Source organism: Artemia franciscana, chromosome 5, assembly GCF_032884065.1.
Source record: "Artemia franciscana chromosome 5, ASM3288406v1, whole genome shotgun sequence".
Classification (NCBI taxonomy): Eukaryota; Metazoa; Arthropoda; class Branchiopoda; order Anostraca; family Artemiidae; genus Artemia; species Artemia franciscana.
In genome coordinates this window covers 37,156,339-37,178,864 of record NC_088867.1, presented here as the reverse complement: position 1 = coordinate 37,178,864, position 22,526 = coordinate 37,156,339, and the positions used below count along the sequence as shown (strand labels likewise).

Sequence of the window (22,526 nt, the reverse complement as noted above, 5' to 3'; positions counted from 1 at the left end):
TTGACTCAGACCTTAGATCCTCCAGAGCCATTGATGGCACAAATGGCGCGACAAAGCCTCTCTGCTCGTCCCAAAGCGGTGCTGTAGCGATGACGTATTCCATCCAGATGATCTTGGTCATCTCGTATTTATTTCGTAGTCTGTTTAAGGAAAGCGAATCTATTGCATATGAAAGACGTCTCAGAAATATGTCTACCTCATCTTCCTTGGAACAGCTATAACGACAGGCTTGCTTGCTCTACGAGCAATTTCAGAATTGATGACTCTAGTTCCAGCTAATATTTAGAATCCTCATAAGGCACACATATTTGAATGAGAGAATCTTCTTTTTGAGAGCTGGCTCATTTTTCGAGTACTCATTAGCGAGAATCAGTAAGGACAGCACATTGCTATTAAAGAGAATTAATCTGAACCGTAAGGAGTACCCGTGCTCAGCCAAATGGGCTTTTAAGGCCGTGATTAAGTGAACTGATGGAACTCGAAAATCCCATGTTAAATTGAAAATTTATATTTAAAAAGTACTCAAGTATTCATTGGCGGAAGATGCCGCTTTTAATATCAGGCCATAGCTTCTTGAAGATGCTACAAAATGTTTGAAAGGATTTTGCTCTATTTCCTCTAATTGCTTAGAAATCTTAGAAAATGTCTAGGTCTTTTTCACAAGTGTACTCGATAAAGGATATTGCTTTTAGAACAAAATCGGTACTATCATGAGCAGAAGACAATAACCTGTAAGATGATTGGAACCATTTTTCGATTTATTTTCCTGTTTTCTAACAGTCCCATAGAATATTTTCAGCTACCTGAAATTTTTACAAGTCGGTTGCCAGAAAGAATCGTTTCAGATCACCGATAATACCCCCAAGAGACCAAAATGACAAGCTGGTATAATCAGCTGCTTGTTAATAGAGTGTGAAATTTCCATAAATTATTTCAACGCAATGAAGATACCTAGAAATGAGAAATAGTCAGGAGCCTTCAGTAAAGTTGTGCACACAAGGCCGAAATCATGGGGAAAATTAAATCAAAGTGAGGTATACATCTTAAAAGTGTTACCACACATAGACAGCGCCTTTGTAAAAAGTATTTGGAGCTTGGTAGATGTAAATATCCAAAATACCTAATAATGCGGTACGCTGAAGAACTAGACAAGTCAAGAGATTTAGGTCAAGCTACAAACCTTGAGGCGGAGCAGAACCCCTTAGCTTCTTCCCCGTTGCCCTACCGGATCGTGACTGGTGGTAGAAACTTGGATTGCGACGAATTGAAGGATTGCCGATGGATTTTTGATCCTGCATTTTTCGTGCGCGGTCTAGAGACTTAAGTTTGGAAGCACAGGTGAGGAGGAAACAACCCGTAAAAATCATAGAACCTTAACGAAATTTACACCACCAGATTCAGCGTATCAGAGAATCCTACTGTAGTTTCAATCTCCTATCTACAATTAAAAAAAAAAAAAAAAAACAAGTTTTTTTAAGTGAAAGTAAGGAGCGACATTAAAACTTAAAACGATCAGAAATTACTCCGTGTATGAAAGGGACTTTTTCTCTTCAACGCCCCGCTTTTTACGCTAAAGTTTTTTACTGTTTTAAAATGTAGAGTTAAGAGAAAGAGTCAAGCTTTAGCGTAAAGAGCGGGGCGTTGAGGAAGAAAAGCCCCTTTCATATACGGAGTAATTTCTGTTCGTTTTAAGTTTTAATGTCACTCCTTACTTTCATTTAAAAAAAACTTGTTTTTTTTTTTGTTTAATTTCTGGACGTCTTTGAATTAATGCATGGTTTGATCTTGGCTCTCCACATATAAATAATTAAAACGAAATTTGCTTATTAATTTTTTGAGGCTAAATGGCTTTTTCACAGTTTTCATCGGAAGATTTTGAGAAAAAAGGAGCGAGGGAGGAGGCCTAGTTGCCCTCCTATTTTTGATTACTTAAAAAGGCAACATTTACTTATTATTTTTACGAACGTCTTCGTAAGTAAAAGATATACGTAACTTACGAATTAAATTACGTAGCGAACTTCAATATTTGTATATTTTTATTGCGTATATGAGGGGGCTCACCCCTCGTTGATACCTCGCTCTTGATACTAAAGCTTAAATTTTGTCCCAATTCCTTAAGAATGACCCCTGAATCACAAAGGCCGTAGAATAAATAGTTGAAATTACTAAAAATGCTTTAGCGTAAAGAGCGAGGTATTACGAGGAGGTAGACCCCTCATATGCGTAATAATTTCTGTTCGTTTTAAGTTTTAATGCTGCTTCTCACTTTCAGTAGGAAAAAAAAACTTTTCATGTTTATTTTTCCATTGTTTTTTTTTAAATAATGCTAGAAAATCGTGCGCCCCCTCCATTGAAAGTCTCTTCCCCCATGAGAAGCTCCTCATGGAAAAATCCTCCCCGGTAACCCTCTCCCCTCAAATATCCCCTCAAACCAAAAAATCCCCCTGAAAACGTCTGTACACTTCTTAGTAACCATTACTATATGTACACACAGGTCAAAGATTGTAACTTGCAGCCCCTCCAACGGGGACTGCAGGGCAGTAAGTCGTCCCCAAAGACATAGTTATTGGGTTTTTCAACTATGGTGAATAAAATGGATATCTCAGAATTTTGATCCGGTAACTTTGGGTAAAAATGACCGTGGGAGGGGGCCTAGGTGCCCTCTAATTTCCCATCACCCCTGGAAAAAAACAAATAAACACGCATCCGTGATTTGTCTTCTGGCACAAAATGCAAAATTCCACATTTTATAGATTGGGGCTTGAAACTTCTACAACAAGGTTCTCTAATACGCTGAATCTGATGGTGTGATTTTCGTTAAGATCGTATGACTTTTAGGGGGTGTTTCCCCCTATTTTCTAAAATGAGGCAAATATTTTCAGGCTCGTAATTTTTGATGGGTAAGACTATTCTTGATGAAACTTATATATTTAAATCAGCATTAAAATGCCATTCTTTTGATATAACTATTGGTATCAAAATTCCATTTTTTTTAGAGTTTTGGTTACTATTGAGCCTAGTCGCTCCTTACTACAGTTCATTACTACGAACTGTTTAAAAATGTGGAATTTTGTATTTTTTGTCAGAAGGCAGATCACGGATGCGTGTTTATTTGTTTTTTTTTTTTTTTCAGGGGTGATCGTATCGACCCAGTGGTCCTAGAATGTTGCGATAGGGTTCATTCTAACGGAAATGAAAAGTTCTAGTGCCCTTTTTAAGTGACCAAAAAAATCGGAGGGTGCCTAGGCCCCCGTCGCACGCTAATTATTTTCCCAAAGTCACCGGATCAAAATTCTGAGATAGCCATTTTATTCAGCGTAGTCGAAAATCCTTACAACTATGCCGTTTGGGATGACCTACTCCCCCACAGTCCCCGTGGGAGGGGCTACAAGCTACTAACACTGACCAGTGCTTACATATAGTAATGGTTATTTGGAAGTGTACAGACGTTTTCTGGGGCGTTTTCATTTGGTTGGGGGCAGGGGTTGAGAAGAGGGGGATATGTTGGAGGAACTTTTCACGGAGGAATTTGTCAAGGGGGAAGAAAATTTCCATGAAGGGAGCGCAGGATTTTCTAGCATTATTTAAAAAAACAATGAAAAAATAAATATGGCAAAGTTTTTCAACTGAAAGGAACAGAATATTCCTGTTATTATTTTCTTGTAAATATTAATTCCTATAAATATTCCATAATAATTTCTGTTAAAAGGAACAGAAATTATTACGCATATGAGGGGCTCACCTCCTAATACCTCGCTCTTTACGTTAAAGTATTTTTAGAAATTTCAACTATTTATTCTACGGCTTTTGTTATTCAGGGGTCATTCTTAAGAAATTGTGACAAATTTTAAGCTTTAGCGTGAAGAGTGAGGTACTGACGAGGGGGTGAAACCCCTCATATATGCAATAAAAATATGAGAATACAGAAGTTTCTTTACGTAAGCTAATTTGTAAGTTGCGTATATCTTTAACTAATAAAATTTATTTTTACTTAAATTTTAAGTAAAAAATTTAAAAAATTTAAAAATTTTTAAAAAATTTTAAATCTTAAAATTTTTATTTTACTTTAAATAATAAAATCTTATTTTTACCCAGCCAAATATATTACTATTTCTCGGCTGAAACATCTCACCAAAGGAAGCTGTCAATCAAAACCTTTGACAAGACTTGATAATTGGTGCTATTTGAAGTTTTGACAACCAACGGTCTCTAGAGAATTAAAAGACAGAAGGCTAACCTTACTTCAATTTTGAAGCTCGATGTTTTCAAGTTCACTTAATCACGGCCTTAATCTATTTAAGTCTTCTGTTGACTGTCAAATTCTGTGTTCAATATTCGCCGTTACAATCAATACAAGGCTTAAACTGCAAGATACTCGGATTTAATTAGCTTTTGTTTCACTGGTTACAGATAATCACATTTTTCTATTTATTTTCGTTCTTCGTTTAATCGTATATACTCAAATCTATCGCGTCCGTCAAGTTAACTGATTTAGCACATGCTAAAGAACAAGGTGAGGAGCTGAGGGTTGGTGGAAGTGGCAGTGAAGAAAAGCTCTGGAATTTACAATTTAATTATGCAAATTATATGTGTATCGGCCAGTCATATTTCAACTAACTCGAGGTATCGATAGTCAAGAAGGAGAAGGGGAAAGTTTTTTGTTACGATATGGGGCAAGAAGTAGGATGTCTGGGATTCATTTTTATTGCTATAAGAAAAACAAGGTTTTGATGCTGAAAAAGAAAGGCTAGGAATGGGAGATTTTGTGAAGGAGGGGATGGAGTCAAGGAGCTCAAACATACGTTTCCAACATTGGTACAATCGAATCAGCAGGCACTAAAATTTAGAGATTTGATAACCTATGTAGTTCATAGGAGAAGGAATGCTAAGTGATTCGTTTCCAATTATTTATATTATAGCCCCCTTAGTTTAAGAGAAATTACGTAAAAATGTATAGCATTTTGCTACTAATATTTTGATGTTTTAATATACTTTGTAATATCTTACATTTCACAATTTACTATATTAACCCATTGCTCCAATGCTTAACCAAGATTCATATTTAGTCTTCATATTCACATGAATATTGTAGGTACAATTATGAATCAGTTCATTCTATGCTCTCGTCAGAGTAAGACGCACTTAAGACCTCTGTGTGGATTAAATAAAAAAAACAAGTTTTTTTAACTGAAAGTAAGGAGCGACATTAAAGCTTAAAACGAACAGAAATTACCCCATACATGAAAGGGGCTCCTTCTTCTTCAACGCCCTGCTCTTTACGCTAAAGTTTGACTCTTTCTCTCAACTCCACTTTTTGAAAACAGTAAAAACTTTAGCGTAAAGAGCAGGGCGTTGAAGAAGGAGCAGCCCCTTTCATATACGGGGTAATTTCTGTTCGTTTTAAGTTTTAATGTCGCTCCTTACTTTCAGTTAAAAAAACTTGTTTTTTTTTATTTTATTTCTGAACGTTTTTTAGTTAATCCATGTTTTGATTTCGGCCCTCCGCAGATGAATAATTAAAGCGAAATTTGCATATTTATTTATTTGGCTAAATGGCTTTCCCATAGTTTTGATCGAATGATTTTGCGCAAAAAGGAGGGGAAGGAGGCCCAGTTGCTCTCCAATATTTTGGGTACTTAAAAAGGCAACTAGAACTTTTAGTTTTTAAGAACGTTTTCATTAGTAAAAGATATACGTAACTCACGAATTAGCTTACGTAACAAACTTCTATGTTCGTATGTTTTTATTACGTATATGAGAAGGTTCGCCCACTCGTCAATACCTCGTCAATAACTCTTTGCATTAAAGCTTAAATTTTGTCCCCTAAATCACAAAGGCCGTAGAATAAATAGTTGAAATGACTAAAAATCCTTTAGCGTAAAGAGTGAGGTATTAGGAGGAGGTGAACCCCTTACATGCGTAATATTTTCTGTTCGTTTTAAGTTTTAATGCTACTCCATACTTCCAGTTGAAAAAAACTTTTTCATATTTATTTTCTCATTGTTTTTTAAAATAATGCTAGAAAATGCTGCGCCCCCTTTATGGAAATCTTCTTCCCCCATGACAAATTCCTCCATGGAAAATTTCCTCCATATAGCCCCCTCTTCTCAACCTCCCCTCCCAACCAAAAAATCCCCCTGAAAACGTCTCTACATTTCCCAATAACCATTAATATATGCAAACACTGGTCAAAATTTGCAATTTGTAGCCCCTCCCACGGGGACTGTGGGGGAGTAAGTCGTCCCCAAAGACATAGTTATAAGGTTTTTCAACTATGCTGAATAAAATGGCTATCTCAGAATTTTGATCCGACTACTTTGGGAAAAAATGAGGGTGGGAGGGGGCCTAGGTGCCCTCCGATTTTTTTGGTCACTTAAAAAGGGCACTAGAACTTTTCATTTCCGTTCGAATGAGCCCTCTCGCAAAATTCTAGGACCACTGGGTCGATACGATCACCCCTGGGAAAAAAAAACAAACAAACAAATAAACACGCATCCGTGATTTGTTTTCGGGCAAAAAATACAAAATTCCACATTTTTGTAGAAAGGATCTTGGAACTTGTACAGTAGAGTTCTATGATACGCTGAATCTGATGGTGTGATTTTCATTAAGATTTTATGACTTTTAGGGGGTGTTTCACCCTATTTTCTAAAATAAGGGCAGATTTTCTCAGGCTCGTAACTTTTGATGGGTAAGTCTAAACTTGATGAAACTTATATATTTAAAATCAGCATTAAAATAAGATTCTTTTGATGTAACTATTGGTATCAAAATTCCGTTTTATAGAGTTTTGGTTAGTATTGAGCCGGGTCGCTCCTTACTACAGTTCGTTACCACGAACTGTTTGATTTATGTGAAAATATTATTTCAAGAACTTTTGGATATTTAGTAATATGTATTTGGTAATATGTAGTAATGCAGTATTTGGATATTAGTACAATATTAATGTACAATGGGACGTAAAAGGAAAAATCCGAAACGAGAAGGTATGAATATTTCATTAGACACCTCAGATGATAGCTCTTGCTCGAAACCGGAAATATCAATACTAGCTGCAGATTTTAAGCAAATTCTTGAAATCGTAAAAGAAAATGGTAATAAATTAGACAACTTATGTAATCAATTAGGTACTCTTACTACAAGGGTCGATAATCAATCAGTTCGTGGTAACGAACTGTAGTAAGGAGTGACCCGGCTCAGTGGTAACCAAAACTCTAAAAATGGAATTTTGATACCAATAGCTACATCAAAAGAATCACATTTTAATGCTGACTTTAAATATATAAGTTTCATTAAGTTGAGACTTACCTATCAAAAGTTACAAGTCTGAAAATTGTTGCCTTATTTAAGAAAATAGGGAGAGACACCCCCTAAAAGTCATAGAATCTTAACGAAAATCACACCATCAGATTCAGCGTATCAGAAAACCCTATTATAGAAGTTTCAAGCTCCTATCTACAAAAATGTAGAATTTTGTATTTTATGCCAGAAGGCAGATCACGGATGCGTGTTTATTTGTTTGTTTTTTTGTTGTTTTTTTTCCCAGGAGTGATCGTATCGACCCAGTGGTCCTAAAATGTTGCGAGAGCGCTCATTCTAACGGAAATGAAAAGTTCTAGTGTCCTTTTTATGTGACCAAAAAATTGGAGGGCACCTAGGCTCCCTCCCACGCTAATTATTTTCCCAAAGTCAACGGATCAAAATTCTGAGATAGCAATTTTATTCAGCGTAGTCGAAAAACCTTATAACTATGTCTTTGGGCACGACTTACTCCCCCACAGTCCCCGTAAGAGAGGCTACAAGTTACAAACGTTGACCGGTGCTTACATATAGTAATGGTTATTGGGAAGTGTACAGACGTTTTCAGGGGGATTTTTTTGGCTGGGGGAGGGGTTGAGAAGAGGAGGATATGTTGGGGGGAACTTTCCATCGAGGAATTTGTCATGGGGGAAGCAAATTTCCATGAAGGGAGCGCAGGATTTTCTAGCATTATTTAAAAAAAACAATAAAAAAATAATTATGAAAAAGTTTTTCAACTGGAAGTAAGGAGCAGCATTAAAACTTAAAACGAACAGAAATTATTACGCATATGAGGGGCTCACCTCCTCCTAATACCTCGCTCTTTATGCTAAAGTATTTTTAATCATTTCAACTATTTATTCTACGGCTTTTGTGATTCAGGGGTCATTCTTTATGAATTGGGACAAAATTTGAGCTTTAATGTAAAGAGCAAGGTTCTGACGAGTGGGTGAACCCCTCATATATGTACTAAAAACAAGAGAATACAAAAGTCCGTTACGTAAGCTAATTTATAAGTTACGTATATCTTTTTACGTATATCTTTTTTTTTATATCTTTTGCTAATAAAAACATTCGTAAGAAATTAAAAGTTCTAGTTGCCTTTTTAAGTAACCAAAAAATCGGAGGGCAACTAGGCTTCCTCCCCTGCTCCTTTTTTTCTCAAAATCATTCGATCAAAACTATGAGAAAGCCATTTAGTCAAAAAAAAAAAAAAATATACAAATTTCGTTTTAATTATTCCTCTGCGGAGAGCCAAAGTCAAAACATGCATTGATTCAAAAACGTCCAGAAATTAAATAAAAAAAACAAGTTTTTAACTGAAAGTAAGGAGCGACATTAAAACTTAAAACGAACAGAAATTACTTCGTATATGAAAGGGGCTGCTTCCTCATCAACGCCCTGCTCTTTACGCTAAAGTTTTTTGCTGTTTTAAAAAGAAGAGTTGAGAGAAAGAGTCAAACTTTAGCGTAAAGAGCGGGGCGTTGATGAGGAAGCAGCCCCTTTCATATACGAAGTAATTTCTGTTCATTTTAAGTTTTAATGTCGCTCCTTACTTTCAGTTAAAAAACTTGTTTTTTTTTTTATTTAATCTGGATAAAGAACATTCGCTTCTTATAAATAAGGTGGTTAATAGTGAATTGAAAATTGGAAAAATTGAAGATGATACGTCCTGCCTCAATTGGCAATTAAAAACTTGTACTGATGAATTAACAAAGTTAAAAAGAAAAAATGAAGATTCAATGTGTCGGATTGTGAAATTGGAAGCCGCCAAGTTAGAAAATAATATCATCATATGGAATGCAGTTTGCGAGGATATTGATAACGCTAAAGCTTTATTCACAGAAGTTCTTCGCCATGGATTAGAATTGCCTGAAGTAAATTTTACAATCTCGCAATATGACAGAAATCGTAAATTTTTAAAGGTAACACTAAATAAAAAAGACGACAAGTTTTCTATTATAAAAAATGCCAGCAAGCTTAAGGACAAGACATTTCATGGAAATAACAGCAACTTGTTTATTAGTGATGATGTGCCAGCCGAAATTCGTAAAATACGTAAGCTGATTTTGGCGAAACGGGATAAATTGCAGAAGATTCCTAGATATGAGGCACGGATATCAAAGAGGATTCAGACAAACTTGTTTGTGAAAAGACCTGACGGCTCAATTACAAAATATTCATTTAGTGACAGCATACCAGAGGTTGACGACTTTCCGAACGCCCGAGGACATGTACATCATAGTTTTCCAAGTGATGTTTCAGTGAAATAAAAGCGTATTGTCTAATAGTAAAGCGCCCTGTTAGTATGTTTTAAAATATACGAGTAGAAAGCGTTTAATCATGTTTTATCTCGTATTTATCTGTTTTTTATTTATCTTCTCACTAATTTTTGTTGCACTATATATTTATTACTGTTCTTTCTCTTTATTTATCTTTTTTTACTGCTTGTTTTGAAGCACATAGATGTCTTTATGAATAGCGGTAGAACATTGAAAGAATTTGCCTTAGAATGAAGACATTTCTTTTTTCTTTTCTTAGTTATTTCTGTGTCTGTTACCTTTTATTTTTGTTTGTTGGGCGCATGGGTCGTGTTGTGGTTATTCTTGACATGGTGGTAATATTTGATAATGGATAGAGATAGAGACGGAATTCCATCATCAGGGTTAAAAGAATTTGAGCGAGATTCTCTTTTGTTTCATTCAGTTTTCCAAAATATTGTAGCTAGTGATAATGAAGAAAATAGCAGCATTTTAGATATACCAAAAAATCAATATTTATTTTTGAATGGATTGGCAAAGAAAAATTCTACAACAAGGAGGATATCGTTTTGGAATTGCCGGGGCTGGAGGACTGCAAGGGATACAATTGACACTTTTCTATCGACATCTGATACGGACATATTCGGTTTCTGCGAAACTTTTTTAGATGAGTTTTCAATTGAAAGTGTCCATGTTGATGGTTATCAATTGTTTCATGTTGGGAGGAGTATGCAAAAGAAAGGTGGTCTTGGTGTTTTAATTAAAAGTTGCATACCAGCCCGTGCAAGGCTAGATTTTTTGTCAATGAATATTGAAATGTAATCTGAATCTTGTGTTGTTGAATGTTTTTTTCCAAATAATGAGAAGATTCTAATCGCAGTTATTTACCGTAGTCCATCAGCTAGTCAGATAGAATTTAGGAGTTGTTTTGAAAAATTCTTGAATAAATTAACTGAAAAATTCTTGAAAAATTCTTGAAAAATTCTTGAATTAATACTTCTTATCTAGTTATGGGAAATTTTAATATTGACTTAATGAACCTTGTTTCTGCTAATCAGAATAGACTGGATAGTAACACTTTGAGGTTCTTAGAATGTCCGCTATCTCATGGATTATATGCTGTATGTCTTGTACCATCCAGAATAACTGATACGTCCTATTCACTAATTGATAATATTTTTTCACCTGAAAGTGCTGTTAGTACATATGTCATTCCTGATGATTCATCTGATCACTGCCTACTTATGGCTGATTTTTCGCTATATTTCCCATATAACGAAAAGAAGTCAACAAAGCGAAGAGACTTTGGGGAAATTTTTTTTTCAAAATTAAAAGAAGCACTCGGTGACGTAGGGTGAAGTTCAGTAATTGATGAAATAGATCCAGATCAATCCTTAGATAATTTTTATAATATATTGACTGAAAAGCTTGATAAATTTTGCCCGTATAGAAATCTGAAAGGAAAGAGGCAAAGACCAAGAAAACCATGGGTAAATGCATCACTTTTGAGGTCTATTAATGAAAAAAAATCGCTTATATATAATTAAAAGGAAGTATCCCACTGAAATAAATATAATACGTTTTAAAAATATAAAAATCTGTTAGTAAGGATTCTTAGAGAAAATGAAAGAGTGTATTATGAAAATTCATTTAAAATTCTGATTCTCCTCGAAAAACTTGGAATTCAATTAAGGATAAAATTGGAAAAAATAAAAAGTTATCACATCCTGAGGTATTAATTAATATAGATGGTGTAGAAGTTAGAGAACCGCAAGATGTTGCTAATATGTTTAGTGATTATTTTGCTGGTGTTGGTCAAGCAATTGTTTCAGCAGGAATAGATTTGTCCCCTTACAGGTCGCATAAAGAATATTTACCCCCCAATGAATGTACGAGCATATTTCTGGCCCCTGTTAGTTTTGCAGAATTCCATAAGATTATCAAAAATATAAAAAACGGTAATTCAGTGGGATATGATGAATTATCAACAAATTTGTTAAAGAGCATTGCCGGAGTTATTTTTGAACCACTTGTCCACATTTTCAATTTGAGTATCAATTCAGGTATATTTCCTAGTAGATGGAAAATTGCCCGAGTAATTCCGTTGTATAAACAAGGCGATAAATCTGATGTAAGTAATTATCGTCCAATTGCAATTTTATCACCATTATCTAAAGTGTTTGAAAAAATTTTAAAAGAAAGGATTTCTAGTTATTTAGAAAAAATAAATTTCTTTACCAAATATCAATTTGGATTTAGGGCAAACTGTTCGACAGAGCACGCCGTTGCAGCTCTTTCATTAGAAATAAATGATTGTTTAGATGATGATTTCCATGTGGCTACTGTTTTCTATGATATAAAAAAAAGCATTTGACACTTTAAATCATTAAATTCTTCTTAACAAAATGACAAGATAATGATAAGAGGGAAATGATTACAAATTATTAAATCATACCTGTGCGGACGCAAAATTACAGTAGATTTCGGTGGAAAAATGACTAATTTAAAAAGTCATATTGATATTGGTGTCCCCCAAGGCTCAGTATTAGGTCCACTTTTATTTTTATTTATATTAATGATCTTCCACGAGGTTTGCATGAGAATATTAGCCATGCAATTCTATTTGCAGATGATACAGCTATAACAGTTAAAGCTAGGGATTCATTGACATTGATCGAAAATCTGACTATAAGTGTACCTCAGTAAATCGATGGTTTGTTTCTAATAATCTAGTACCAAATTTTACAAAAACTAATTTTATGGTTTTTGGTCGTTCAAAACGTGGCCACTCGAGAGATTTCTTGTCAGGAGCTTCAGGTTGGTGACCAAAAAATTTGTAGGGTCCAATCATATCGTTATTTAGGAGTTTTTCTTGATCCCCTTTTGTCATTTCATAATCATATTGAGTATTTAAGATTAAAACTTGCTCAAAATATTGGGCCGATGTATCGTGTGAAGAATATTTTTCCTTTTACCCTTTTAAAAATAATTTACCACTCTCTAATTACTTCTTATTTGAATTACTGCTCAGTTGTATATCGTAATACATTTTGGAAGCATATAAAACCCTTACAGGTACTACAAAATAAGGCAATAAGAATACTTGGAAATTTTTTACATCGACTTTCAAAACATGAAAATGTTTCGGAAACTAAAACATTATTCCTCTTCTTAAATTTGTTAGATCTAAATGATATACGAGTATTAAATACTTCCATATGGGATTTTCAAATCCAAAATTCTAAAAATTATTCCTATGACAAATCTCTGTTAATTTTACTTCCTCGTTCGGATTGTTAGAGATCTGGGATGTACCGAATTCCTTTTGTAAGTTCTGAAAGGTCAAGGTTTTCGATTAGGTACCAAATACCCTTCATTGCTAACAATTATAAGCTAAATGATAAAATTCTGTTTGATCCATCCCAAAAATCTCAACTAAATTTAAAAAAGCAAATATTAAAGATTGATTGCTAATTTTTTTATTATTCACCATTGATGATGGAAAATTAAATTATTTGATCTTCTTATTTGTATGTTTTGTTTTTCTGTCCCTGTGTCTGGGATGGCCTCCCACGCCCCTCCTGCCCGATATTTATTTATTTACTTGTCCTTGTTACTTCTCTTTTATAAGTTTTTTCTATTTTGTTTGTCTTTTGCCGTGTTAGATTTTGGAATCATTATTACGATGAGATGTTGATGTTTTTTTCTACATTTTTGCGCTGTCCTAGCCTTACGAGCTCTGCTCTCTGTTGAGGCATAATACTGTTTTTGTATTTTTTAAGTTGAATAAAGAAAAAGTTGAAGTTGAAAGTTGAGCAACCACGGATTGTGTCAATCCTTCACTATTCATAGATAATTTTCTTAAAACAGAATTTAATTCAGTCCACAGCCAGATTTTGATAAAATCATTGCTTGAGTATTTGTAAAGAATACAGTCTTCCAGGAAGCTCTAAAAATGAATTAGGAGTAGAATACTAAAAGGACATATTTAGCTTCTCTGAGGGTTGTGTATATGAATGCCGGGTAATTGGCTAGTTCTATTACAAAGCCCTGGTGGGGTTCCATTGTACTGTTTTAAAGACGATATTTCAGTGGTCTTCGCACAATTTGTGTCAATCTCAGGAAATTCATTGAGTCCTAATTTGAACAAAATATGAAACTAAACTTAATAAACCACAAAAAAAAAGATTGTTGAAAGTCAAAAACAATGCCAACAAGAGAAGCCTCAAGTGGACTTGATTATGTTTTTCGTATCATATGGTAAATTGCTCAAACTTTTTTGTATGAATGTCAGTATTTTAGGTTCCTTCAAAATTTTCTTTTTTTCCCGTTAAGGTGAGTTTAATTCGAAAACTTTTAAATTCGGAAACAGTTAATTCGAAAACTTGTCTACGAGACATAAAACTGAACCAGTAAAATTTGCGTACTACTTCCCGTAATTTATTTTTGTAATAGTGGTAGTATTACCTGTCCGAATTTGATAAAGAAAAGCTGGTCATCCGAAAAATTTGATAATCCTGGGAGCTTCAATTGAGGCTCTTGAAGCCTGTGTAGATCATAAGCTCGATAAGCCAATGCTAAACCACCATTATCACAAAGATTTTCTCCAACTGTTACATTGCCATCATTCTAGAGAAAAAAAAAATGCTGAGAAGTTACGGCAATGGTTTTTCCACAAATAGAGGGGACTCAAAGCCTTTTCTAATAGAAAAAGAATTGGACGAGGAGCAATTCTCCCACAACCGAAAAATGTAAAACTACATATATGCATATAATTACTGCTCAGTAGCTTTGAATACAGTACGGTAGGTATTTGTCCACAAGTCATTTTGTGGATACACAGGCTTGCCAAACATTAGCTTACCCACAGCATAAATTTATATGCAGCAATGTAACCTTTTTTAAAAAATGGGACATAACAATTTTTCGAAAATACCTAATAGTATTCCCGATTGACAGTCGAATTTTGAACAGAAGAACAAAAAGCATAAAATCATTAAGAAGAGAAAACAAAGATAATAACAGCTAGTTTAACAGCCATGGATATTATTATCCTCGCTTTCTCTTCTTTGCGTAATTTTTTTTCGTTTTGTTATGCTTAGCCAGTGTGGTATCAGAAATTATTCAAAACAGAACTATGTCGCGAAATCTTTCAATGAAGAAGATAGGAGCTTGTGCAACTGTATATATTTACAAAGTGAGCCGATCATTTATCATATGGCAGCGAACTTTCTGGTCAACAGCAGTTAAATACTTGTTAGTTCAGAGGCGAAATAAATTTACCATTACTGCAACATGTTATAGACGTTGGCAATCAAAAGCAACACTCTGGTGAAATCAAGTAGTTCGTGGTAACGAACTGTAGTAAGGAGCAACCCGGCTCAATAGTAACCAAAACTCAAAAAATCGAATCAAAAGCAATCAAAAAAGCAGAAGCAAAGGCAATCAAAAGCAATACTCTGGTGAAATAAAATTTAAAGTGCAAATGAAAACCATGGATAGAAAAAGTCCACGTGGTGAAATGCTATGCATTTTGAGCGTATCTTCGACCTCCGAGGGTCTTTATTTGCAGCATAATATGTTGCAGTATAATATGTTGCAATATATTATGCAGCAACATATTATGCTGCAACATATTATGCACAAAGTGTGCATACAAAGCACTCAAAGTGTGTAAGCTTGATAATGATTTAGACTTCCAACTTCAGACTAGTATTATTTCATAAAAGTATACATTACGGAGGTGCTCAGGACTTAACAAACATGCCATTTGGCCAAGATATAGACCTGAGCATTATATAGCTTAGAAAAACACTTAGAACAACATTTAGAAAAACACTTAGAAAAATTGCTAAGAAAAATGCGAAAAACACTATCAGTTAACAGCATTGACAGAAATAACAAAACATCAGTCATAATGATAGAAAATCGTACAAACCAAATTACTGGACACTCGCCAGACAAAAAGAAATTCTTTAGTCTAAACTCAAATAAAGGAAATAAGCAAATTGTTTTGTCTGATATTTCATTCCAAACCTGAACACCCTTATGTTTGAAAGAAAAAGAACCCCCCGTGTATGGCTATGTTTAACCGCTAGCAAGTTGCTTAGCGCAGAACAAATCAAACAATGATAGTAACCTGTGTAGCCACGTAATAGATTAAACATATAAAAACAGTTTTTTTCAAGTGTAAGTACGGAGCAACATTAAAACTTAAAATGAATAGAAATTATTACGTATATGAGGGGTATTGCCCCCTCCTCAACACCTTACTCTTCACGCTAAAGCTTTTTTAGTACTTTTAAAAAAGCTTCTGATTATTCTAATTAAACAACCCTTGTGTTTAGAGTCATTCTTAAAGAATTGAGACAAAATTCAAACTTTAGCGTTAAAAACAATGTGTTTAGGAGGGGGAGACACCGGAGCCACCTATGGGGCTTTACTATTATACATATGTTGAGCAGGCCTGAGATCTCTTTTACAGAATGTATAGCATTTCATACTCATCTTCTTTTTTTTTCTGTACTTTGTATTTTGCTACTTAGTACTTAATGTAATTCTCAACGGTATGAGCAATCCCCAAAAAGTTTGTGAAGAATTTAATAACTAAGTCAATGCATAAGTGTAGACCATAATATAAAGCTACTTGTTGAAATATCTGTTAGAAAATAGAAAAGAATATGTATCTTCTGGTTGCATTTTTATGATCCGAATTTCTTCAATTTTATCATAAAACCATACATATTTCTTTAAGATAAAACATTCTTGAAAGAAGTTAAAAAATCGCCCTGAGAAGCAAAATACAACAATACTTGCACAAAGAACAATGAAGTAAGTTAGCTTCTGCAGAAGGTAGAATAAACTTAAAGTCAAAAATATTTTACTTTATGTAATTACATCTATTTTTAGTCTGTGTTATTTTTCAGTCTAACCCATTGGAATAAATGTTTTTAAGCTCTGACTAGATTGAGGCGTGACAGGAGCATGCAAAGCTGGTGCTGTGATAATTTAGTAGTAATTTAGTAATAATTTAGTAATAACACATGATAATTTAGTAATGACACATCTCAGTTTGATACCCGTCTGAATCCACCCTTAAAACAAAATATACTTGCTAATTAGAAAGAGTACCTTAAAACCAGTGTCTTCAATGTTGAACTGGCTGTACTGCTTCACAAAGCAGCTTACTTTCTCTCGAAATGGCTCCATCATGGACTCAGACCACCAAGAAGAGTGATTTCCATAGCCATCAAATCGCCTCCCTAAGAAAAAAAAATTAAAACGAACTGCCGTCCGAAGTATTAGCAACGTAGCTTTCGATAGAGAATAGTTTATTGAAGAAATCTTGGGGCACGCCTAAAATAGATCTTGAGTATTTTTAAGTATTTCAAGCACTATTTGTCTTTTATTGTTGTGGTTTATTTTTATTTTCGTATTCTATTTCATTTTATTGAATATTTTATTAAGTTTCTTTACTATTTTTATTGCATTGCAGCATCTTAAGTATTTTTCGGTTTATTTTGCTACTTAGTACTTAATGTAATTCTCAACGGTATGAGCGATCCCCAAAAAGGTTGTGAAGAATTTAATAACTAAGTCAATGCATAAGTGTAGACCATAATATAAAGCTACTTGTTGAAATATCTGTTAGAAAATAGAAAAGAATATGTATCTTCTGGTTGCATTTTTATGATCTGAATTTCTTCAATTTTTCGGTTTATTTGTAACTGAGTCATTATTTTTAATTCAGAAAAAAAAACCAATTGACACTTTGTTTGACATCCTAAGTCTGACACTTGTATTTGAGAAACCACAAATAGGAATAATAAGGACCTGGAAAATCTTTTAGCGCAACAAAATATCTTTCAGCGCAAATAAACATACAAATGGGTCAAATTGGGGACTCGGCTTTTTCCATCTTCAATACTTTTCAATTAGAAATATTGTCAAAAATACAAGGCTTTAATAGACATAAAATCCACCACTTTGTAATTCGTTCTTCTTTGAATAAATATAGGTTTTCCAGAACCATTTACTACGTTTAAAATGCTTTTCCATTTGTCTTCCTTTTTTTTTTCGTGACTGGACTCACTAACGAGCCTGAACATCTTAGATACACAAAGCGCAATGAAAAATGTCTAAGATTTGTGTGAAACCTTAAACCTAAGACCTGTATGAAATCTTAGCATAAAAATATAAAACCTATCACATAAATAAAGGTCTTAAACACTTTAGACATCCGTCCCAGCCCTTCCCGCAGCTCAATCACCTACGTTCTTGTTTTTTTTTTTTTTTTTTTTTTTTTTTTTTTTTTTTTTTTTTTTTTTTTTTTTTTTTTTTTTTTTAAACAAGACATATAGAAATATAGAAGGCAGCAAGAGCGAGCACTATAAGAACATCATTGCAAAAGTTCATTTAAAACAATGGATCTAATGGTATATATATATATATATATATATATATATATATATATATATATATATATATATATATATATATATATATCTATATATATAAAAATAAGTTGTCTGTGTGTGGATCTGTGTGTGGATCAGGTGACGTCATGTTTGTCCGCATATGACGTCTGAATTATTTCACACTAATACAAAAGAAGAAAAAAACTAAAAAAGGTAAAAACTACAAAAAAAACTAAAAAGAAAAAAAAACTAAAAAAACTAAAAAAAGGTAAAAATCTAATAACTAAAAAAAAACTGAAAAAAATAAAAAAAGGCAAAAACTACAAAAAAAAATAAAAACTAATAAAAAAACTAAAAAAGCTAAAAAACTAAAAAACTAAAAAAAACTAAAAAAAGGTAAAAAACTAAAAAAAACTAAAAACTAAAAAAGAAAAAAAACTAAAAAAAGGAAAAAACTGAAAAATAAAAGAGAAAAAGAAAACTAAAAAAATATGAATAAAATACAAAAAAATAAAAAAGATAAAAACTACAAAAAAACTAAAAAGAAAAAACGAAAAAAAAACTAAAAAAGCTAAAAAAATAAAAGAAGCAAAAATCTAAAGAAGGTAAAAACTACAAAAAAAAGAAAACAAAATAAAAAAATCTAAAAAAGCTTAAAAACTAAAAAAAAACTAAAAAAAGATAAAAAACTAAAAAAAAACTAAAAAAAGGAAAAAAACCATAAAATAAACTAAAAACTAATAAAAAAAAAAAAAAAGCTAAAAAACTAAAAAAACTAAAAAAAACTAAAAAAGGTAAAAACTAAAAGAACTAAAAAAGAAAAAAAACTAAAAAAAGGAAAAAACTGAAAAATAAAGGAGAAAAAGAAAACTAAAAAAATATAAATAAAAATAAAAAAACTAAAAAGATAAAAACTTCAAAAAAAACTAAAAAGAAAAAAGAAAAAAACTAAAAAACCTAAAAAAAGGTAAAAACCAATAAAAAAAAACTAAAAACAAAAAAAGGGAAAAAATTAAAAATTTATTTCATCATAAGTTTTCAACTGACGAAATTACAGACCGGGACATCGGGACACAAATGACGACCGGGACACCGGCACATAGGGAATATGAATGACGACACTCAAAGAGAAAGCGACCGGGACAAAAGGAATGTTCGATTAGCAATCAACAAAGCACCGGGACACAAATGACGACCGGGACACAGGGAGTATAAATGACGACCAGGATATAAGTAAAAAAACTAAAAAAAACTAAAAAAAAGGTAAAAACTACAAAAAAAACTAAAAAGAAAAAAAAATAAAAACTAATAAAAAAACTAAAAAATCTAAAAATCTAAATAAACTAAAAAAGAAAAAAAAGGAAAAAGGAAAAAAATAAAGGAGAAAAACAAAACTAAAAAACGAATGTATATACAGACCGGGACACCGGGATACAAATGACGACCGGGACACAGGGAATATAAATGACGACCGGGACACAGGGACACAACTACAACGGGGACGCCGGGGGGCACAGGGGGATATAAATGACGACCGAGACACCGGGACACATGGAATATAAATGACGCCCGGGACACTCAAAGAGAAATCACAGACTGGGACACCGGGACACAAATGACGACCTGGACACAGGGACAAAACTACAAAGGGGATGCCGGGGGCACAAGGGGATATATAAATGACGATGGCGACACAGGGAATGGTAGATTAGCAATCACCATCAACAAAGCTCAAGGGCAATCATTAGAATCATGAGGTATAGATCTGAATACGGATTGTTTTCCCATGGACCATTATATGTTGCATTTTCAAGAGTCGGTAAACAATCTATTTATATGCACAGACAATGGGACAGCAAAGAATGTTGTATATTCGCAAGTTTTACTTAGTTAAAAACATATATATATATATATCTATATTCACAGGTGGGACATAGGGACACAACTACAATGGCGCGTAACTAATATGGCGCGTAACGACTTACGCGCGCGGGGGAGCTTGGGGGGGGCGCGAAGCGCCCCCACCAACTAGGTGTTGGGGTGGCGCGAAGTGCCACCCCAACAGCTAGTATATATATATATATATATATATATATATATATATATATATATATATATATATATATATATATATATATATATATATATATATATATATATATATATATATATATATATATATATATATATATATATATATATATATATATATATATATATATATATATATATATATATATATATATATATATATATATATATATATATATATATATATATATATATATAGGGAAAAAAAGAACTAACGGTTTTGTTGCAGTTAAGATTTTGAAAGATCGTTTCTCAACACCATGACATAAAATGAAAAGAAAACTAATTTGCAATGCATACAAATTTTAAACAAGAAGAGGATATTGCCAAGAAATTAACGCTTATTAATAAATTAATGCTAAATCGACATACTTGCCTAGAATTAAATTAATAAACTAATATCTTTGAAGGTGATAACTTATGGAAAAAAACTAAAGATTGCTGTAATTCCTTTTCTAGAAAAGCCTTATACAGGTCTTGGAAGGTTTCCGTTACACATCGTGCAGCTCAGACGGCTAGACTCTTTTTATAAATGAGAACACAAGGAAATACAATATGTAACTGAAACAATAAAACAATTAAAATTGGAGAAATCAGGATTGTTCAAAGTTGATAGCCAAAGAGAGGGTTTAATGGGAAACACTTGCGAAATACCGTTGCTTTAAAAATGCATATCTTTGACAGTACCATTCGAGGTAAGAATATTAAAAATGATTAAAAGATTAATTGAGGTGAGAGAACCTCTTAATAGGAACTGAAACTCTAAGAAAAGCTTTGGTAATATACTTATTAAATCAACAGAAATTCAGTGTTTAGGCTGATCTTATATGCATAAAACTTATCAAAATTGAAGTTATCAACCCAAATTAATCAGAATAATCCTCGTGAAGAAAATTGAACAGTTACCTTCAACATGCTTAGAACAATAGAGCAAAGGTTTTAAAGCCCTATCTGCATGGGCACCCAAAAGCTGAATTTTAGGGGGGGCTTACCGGGTCTAATCGGCACTTCCAATTGTGTATTATAGAAATCTCAGAACAAAGACTGCGTCATTCAACAAGGGGGGGGGCTGCAGGTCCTCCTATCCCCCCTTATGGGCGCTCATGCCTATCTGTTTAAATACGAAATTTTCATTTTTCCCAAGAAGGATGTTTACTGTTGCGTGTTTTTCTGGTTTTTATTTGTTTGTTTTTTTTTATCAGGTTTGATCTACCGAATTGACGATTATAGAATATTTAGATTGGCTCATTCGAATGAAAAATTTAAGTTCTCACAATTTTTAGGTAACAATTTATGGCACGGATAGCACAAAAAAAGGCTAAGCAACAATTTGTCGAAAACAAGATCGATATTTCGATAATAGTCTATTGGAGCAAAAAAAACTAGGCTATAAAATAGTTTTGACAAATATTACTGCTTCATATCTCCATAGAGTGTACATGATTTTTCATTTGATTTCTCTCTCTCTCCCTCTCTCTTTCCTTCTCCCTTAATCTCTTTTTTATATCTTATTTTCCCTCTTTATCTCTCTCTTATTCTGTACCTCTCTGTCAAATTTTATCACCGCTGTTTATTTGCTTTTTCTTTTGTTCATACAACAATGCACTTTCTGCAAAATTTCATTTTAAATAGTTATTTGCAGACCTGTTTTCCAAACTAATAAGATGTATGTCTGATGAGTTTAATAGCATATAATTAAATACAAAAAGTATATACAGAATCTCCCCGATCTGCTTCTGGAAACATTAACAGAATATTCTTTTGAATAGAGGCCCATCGTAACTTAGAAGTAGATATTTAGGAGACAGCACCTTCCATAGCCAATTTTTTACATGATTTTTAGATGAAAATCTTTATAAATTTTAGTAAGTCTTGGATCTTGCGTACTTTTTTAAAGAATCGTAAACTTAATAATACGCCGTACAATTTTATGGAAATAACAAAAATTTACATATTATTAAGTTACAAGATATTCTAGACGTAATTATTGAAAAAAATTTAGTGAATAATATTCTAAGAGTCAGAAAAGAAAATCAAAAGATTAAAGAAATAGTAAACAGTAAATAGAAACAGAAACCTAATACGGTAACCGTTAGTGCTGTTAAACTTACCATGTTCATCAAATCCATGGATAGTTTCATGTCCTATAACAACTCCAAGGCTTGGATACGTCAGAAAGCTGAAAAAGACAAAAACAATGGAATAATTCAATTCGTCAAACTAATTAGTAATTACATTCAAAAAAGCAAAATGAGAAACAAAATTAAAACAGTATTTCTAATTCAAAAGGCAGTAAGCGACATTCAAACTATTCAGAAGATAAGAGAAATACTTAGGGAAACGACGATTAATGAAATGGGTGCTGATTTACTTGAATTCTCAGTGGATTATCTACTAGTTTAAAGGCCAAAATAAAAAAGTGAAGAAATAACAATTTTTATGAAATATCTTAGTACAT

General features: G+C 33.0%; 1 protein-coding gene across 2 annotated transcripts in view; it reads right to left on the bottom strand.

Moving 5' to 3' along the window:
• Window positions 1-22,526, bottom strand: part of LOC136027362 (neprilysin-1-like) — a 159,578-nt gene that overhangs the window by 3,748 nt on the left and 133,304 nt on the right. For both annotated transcript variants that reach the window (XM_065704529.1, XM_065704530.1), the window contains 3 exons: window positions 22,180-22,247; window positions 16,692-16,822; window positions 14,028-14,189 (listed from right to left, as the gene is read on the bottom strand). In XM_065704529.1, coding sequence (XP_065560601.1) covers window positions 14,028-14,189; window positions 16,692-16,822; window positions 22,180-22,247 — 361 coding nt within the window. The remainder of the gene's footprint in view (window positions 1-14,027; window positions 14,190-16,691; window positions 16,823-22,179; window positions 22,248-22,526) is intronic.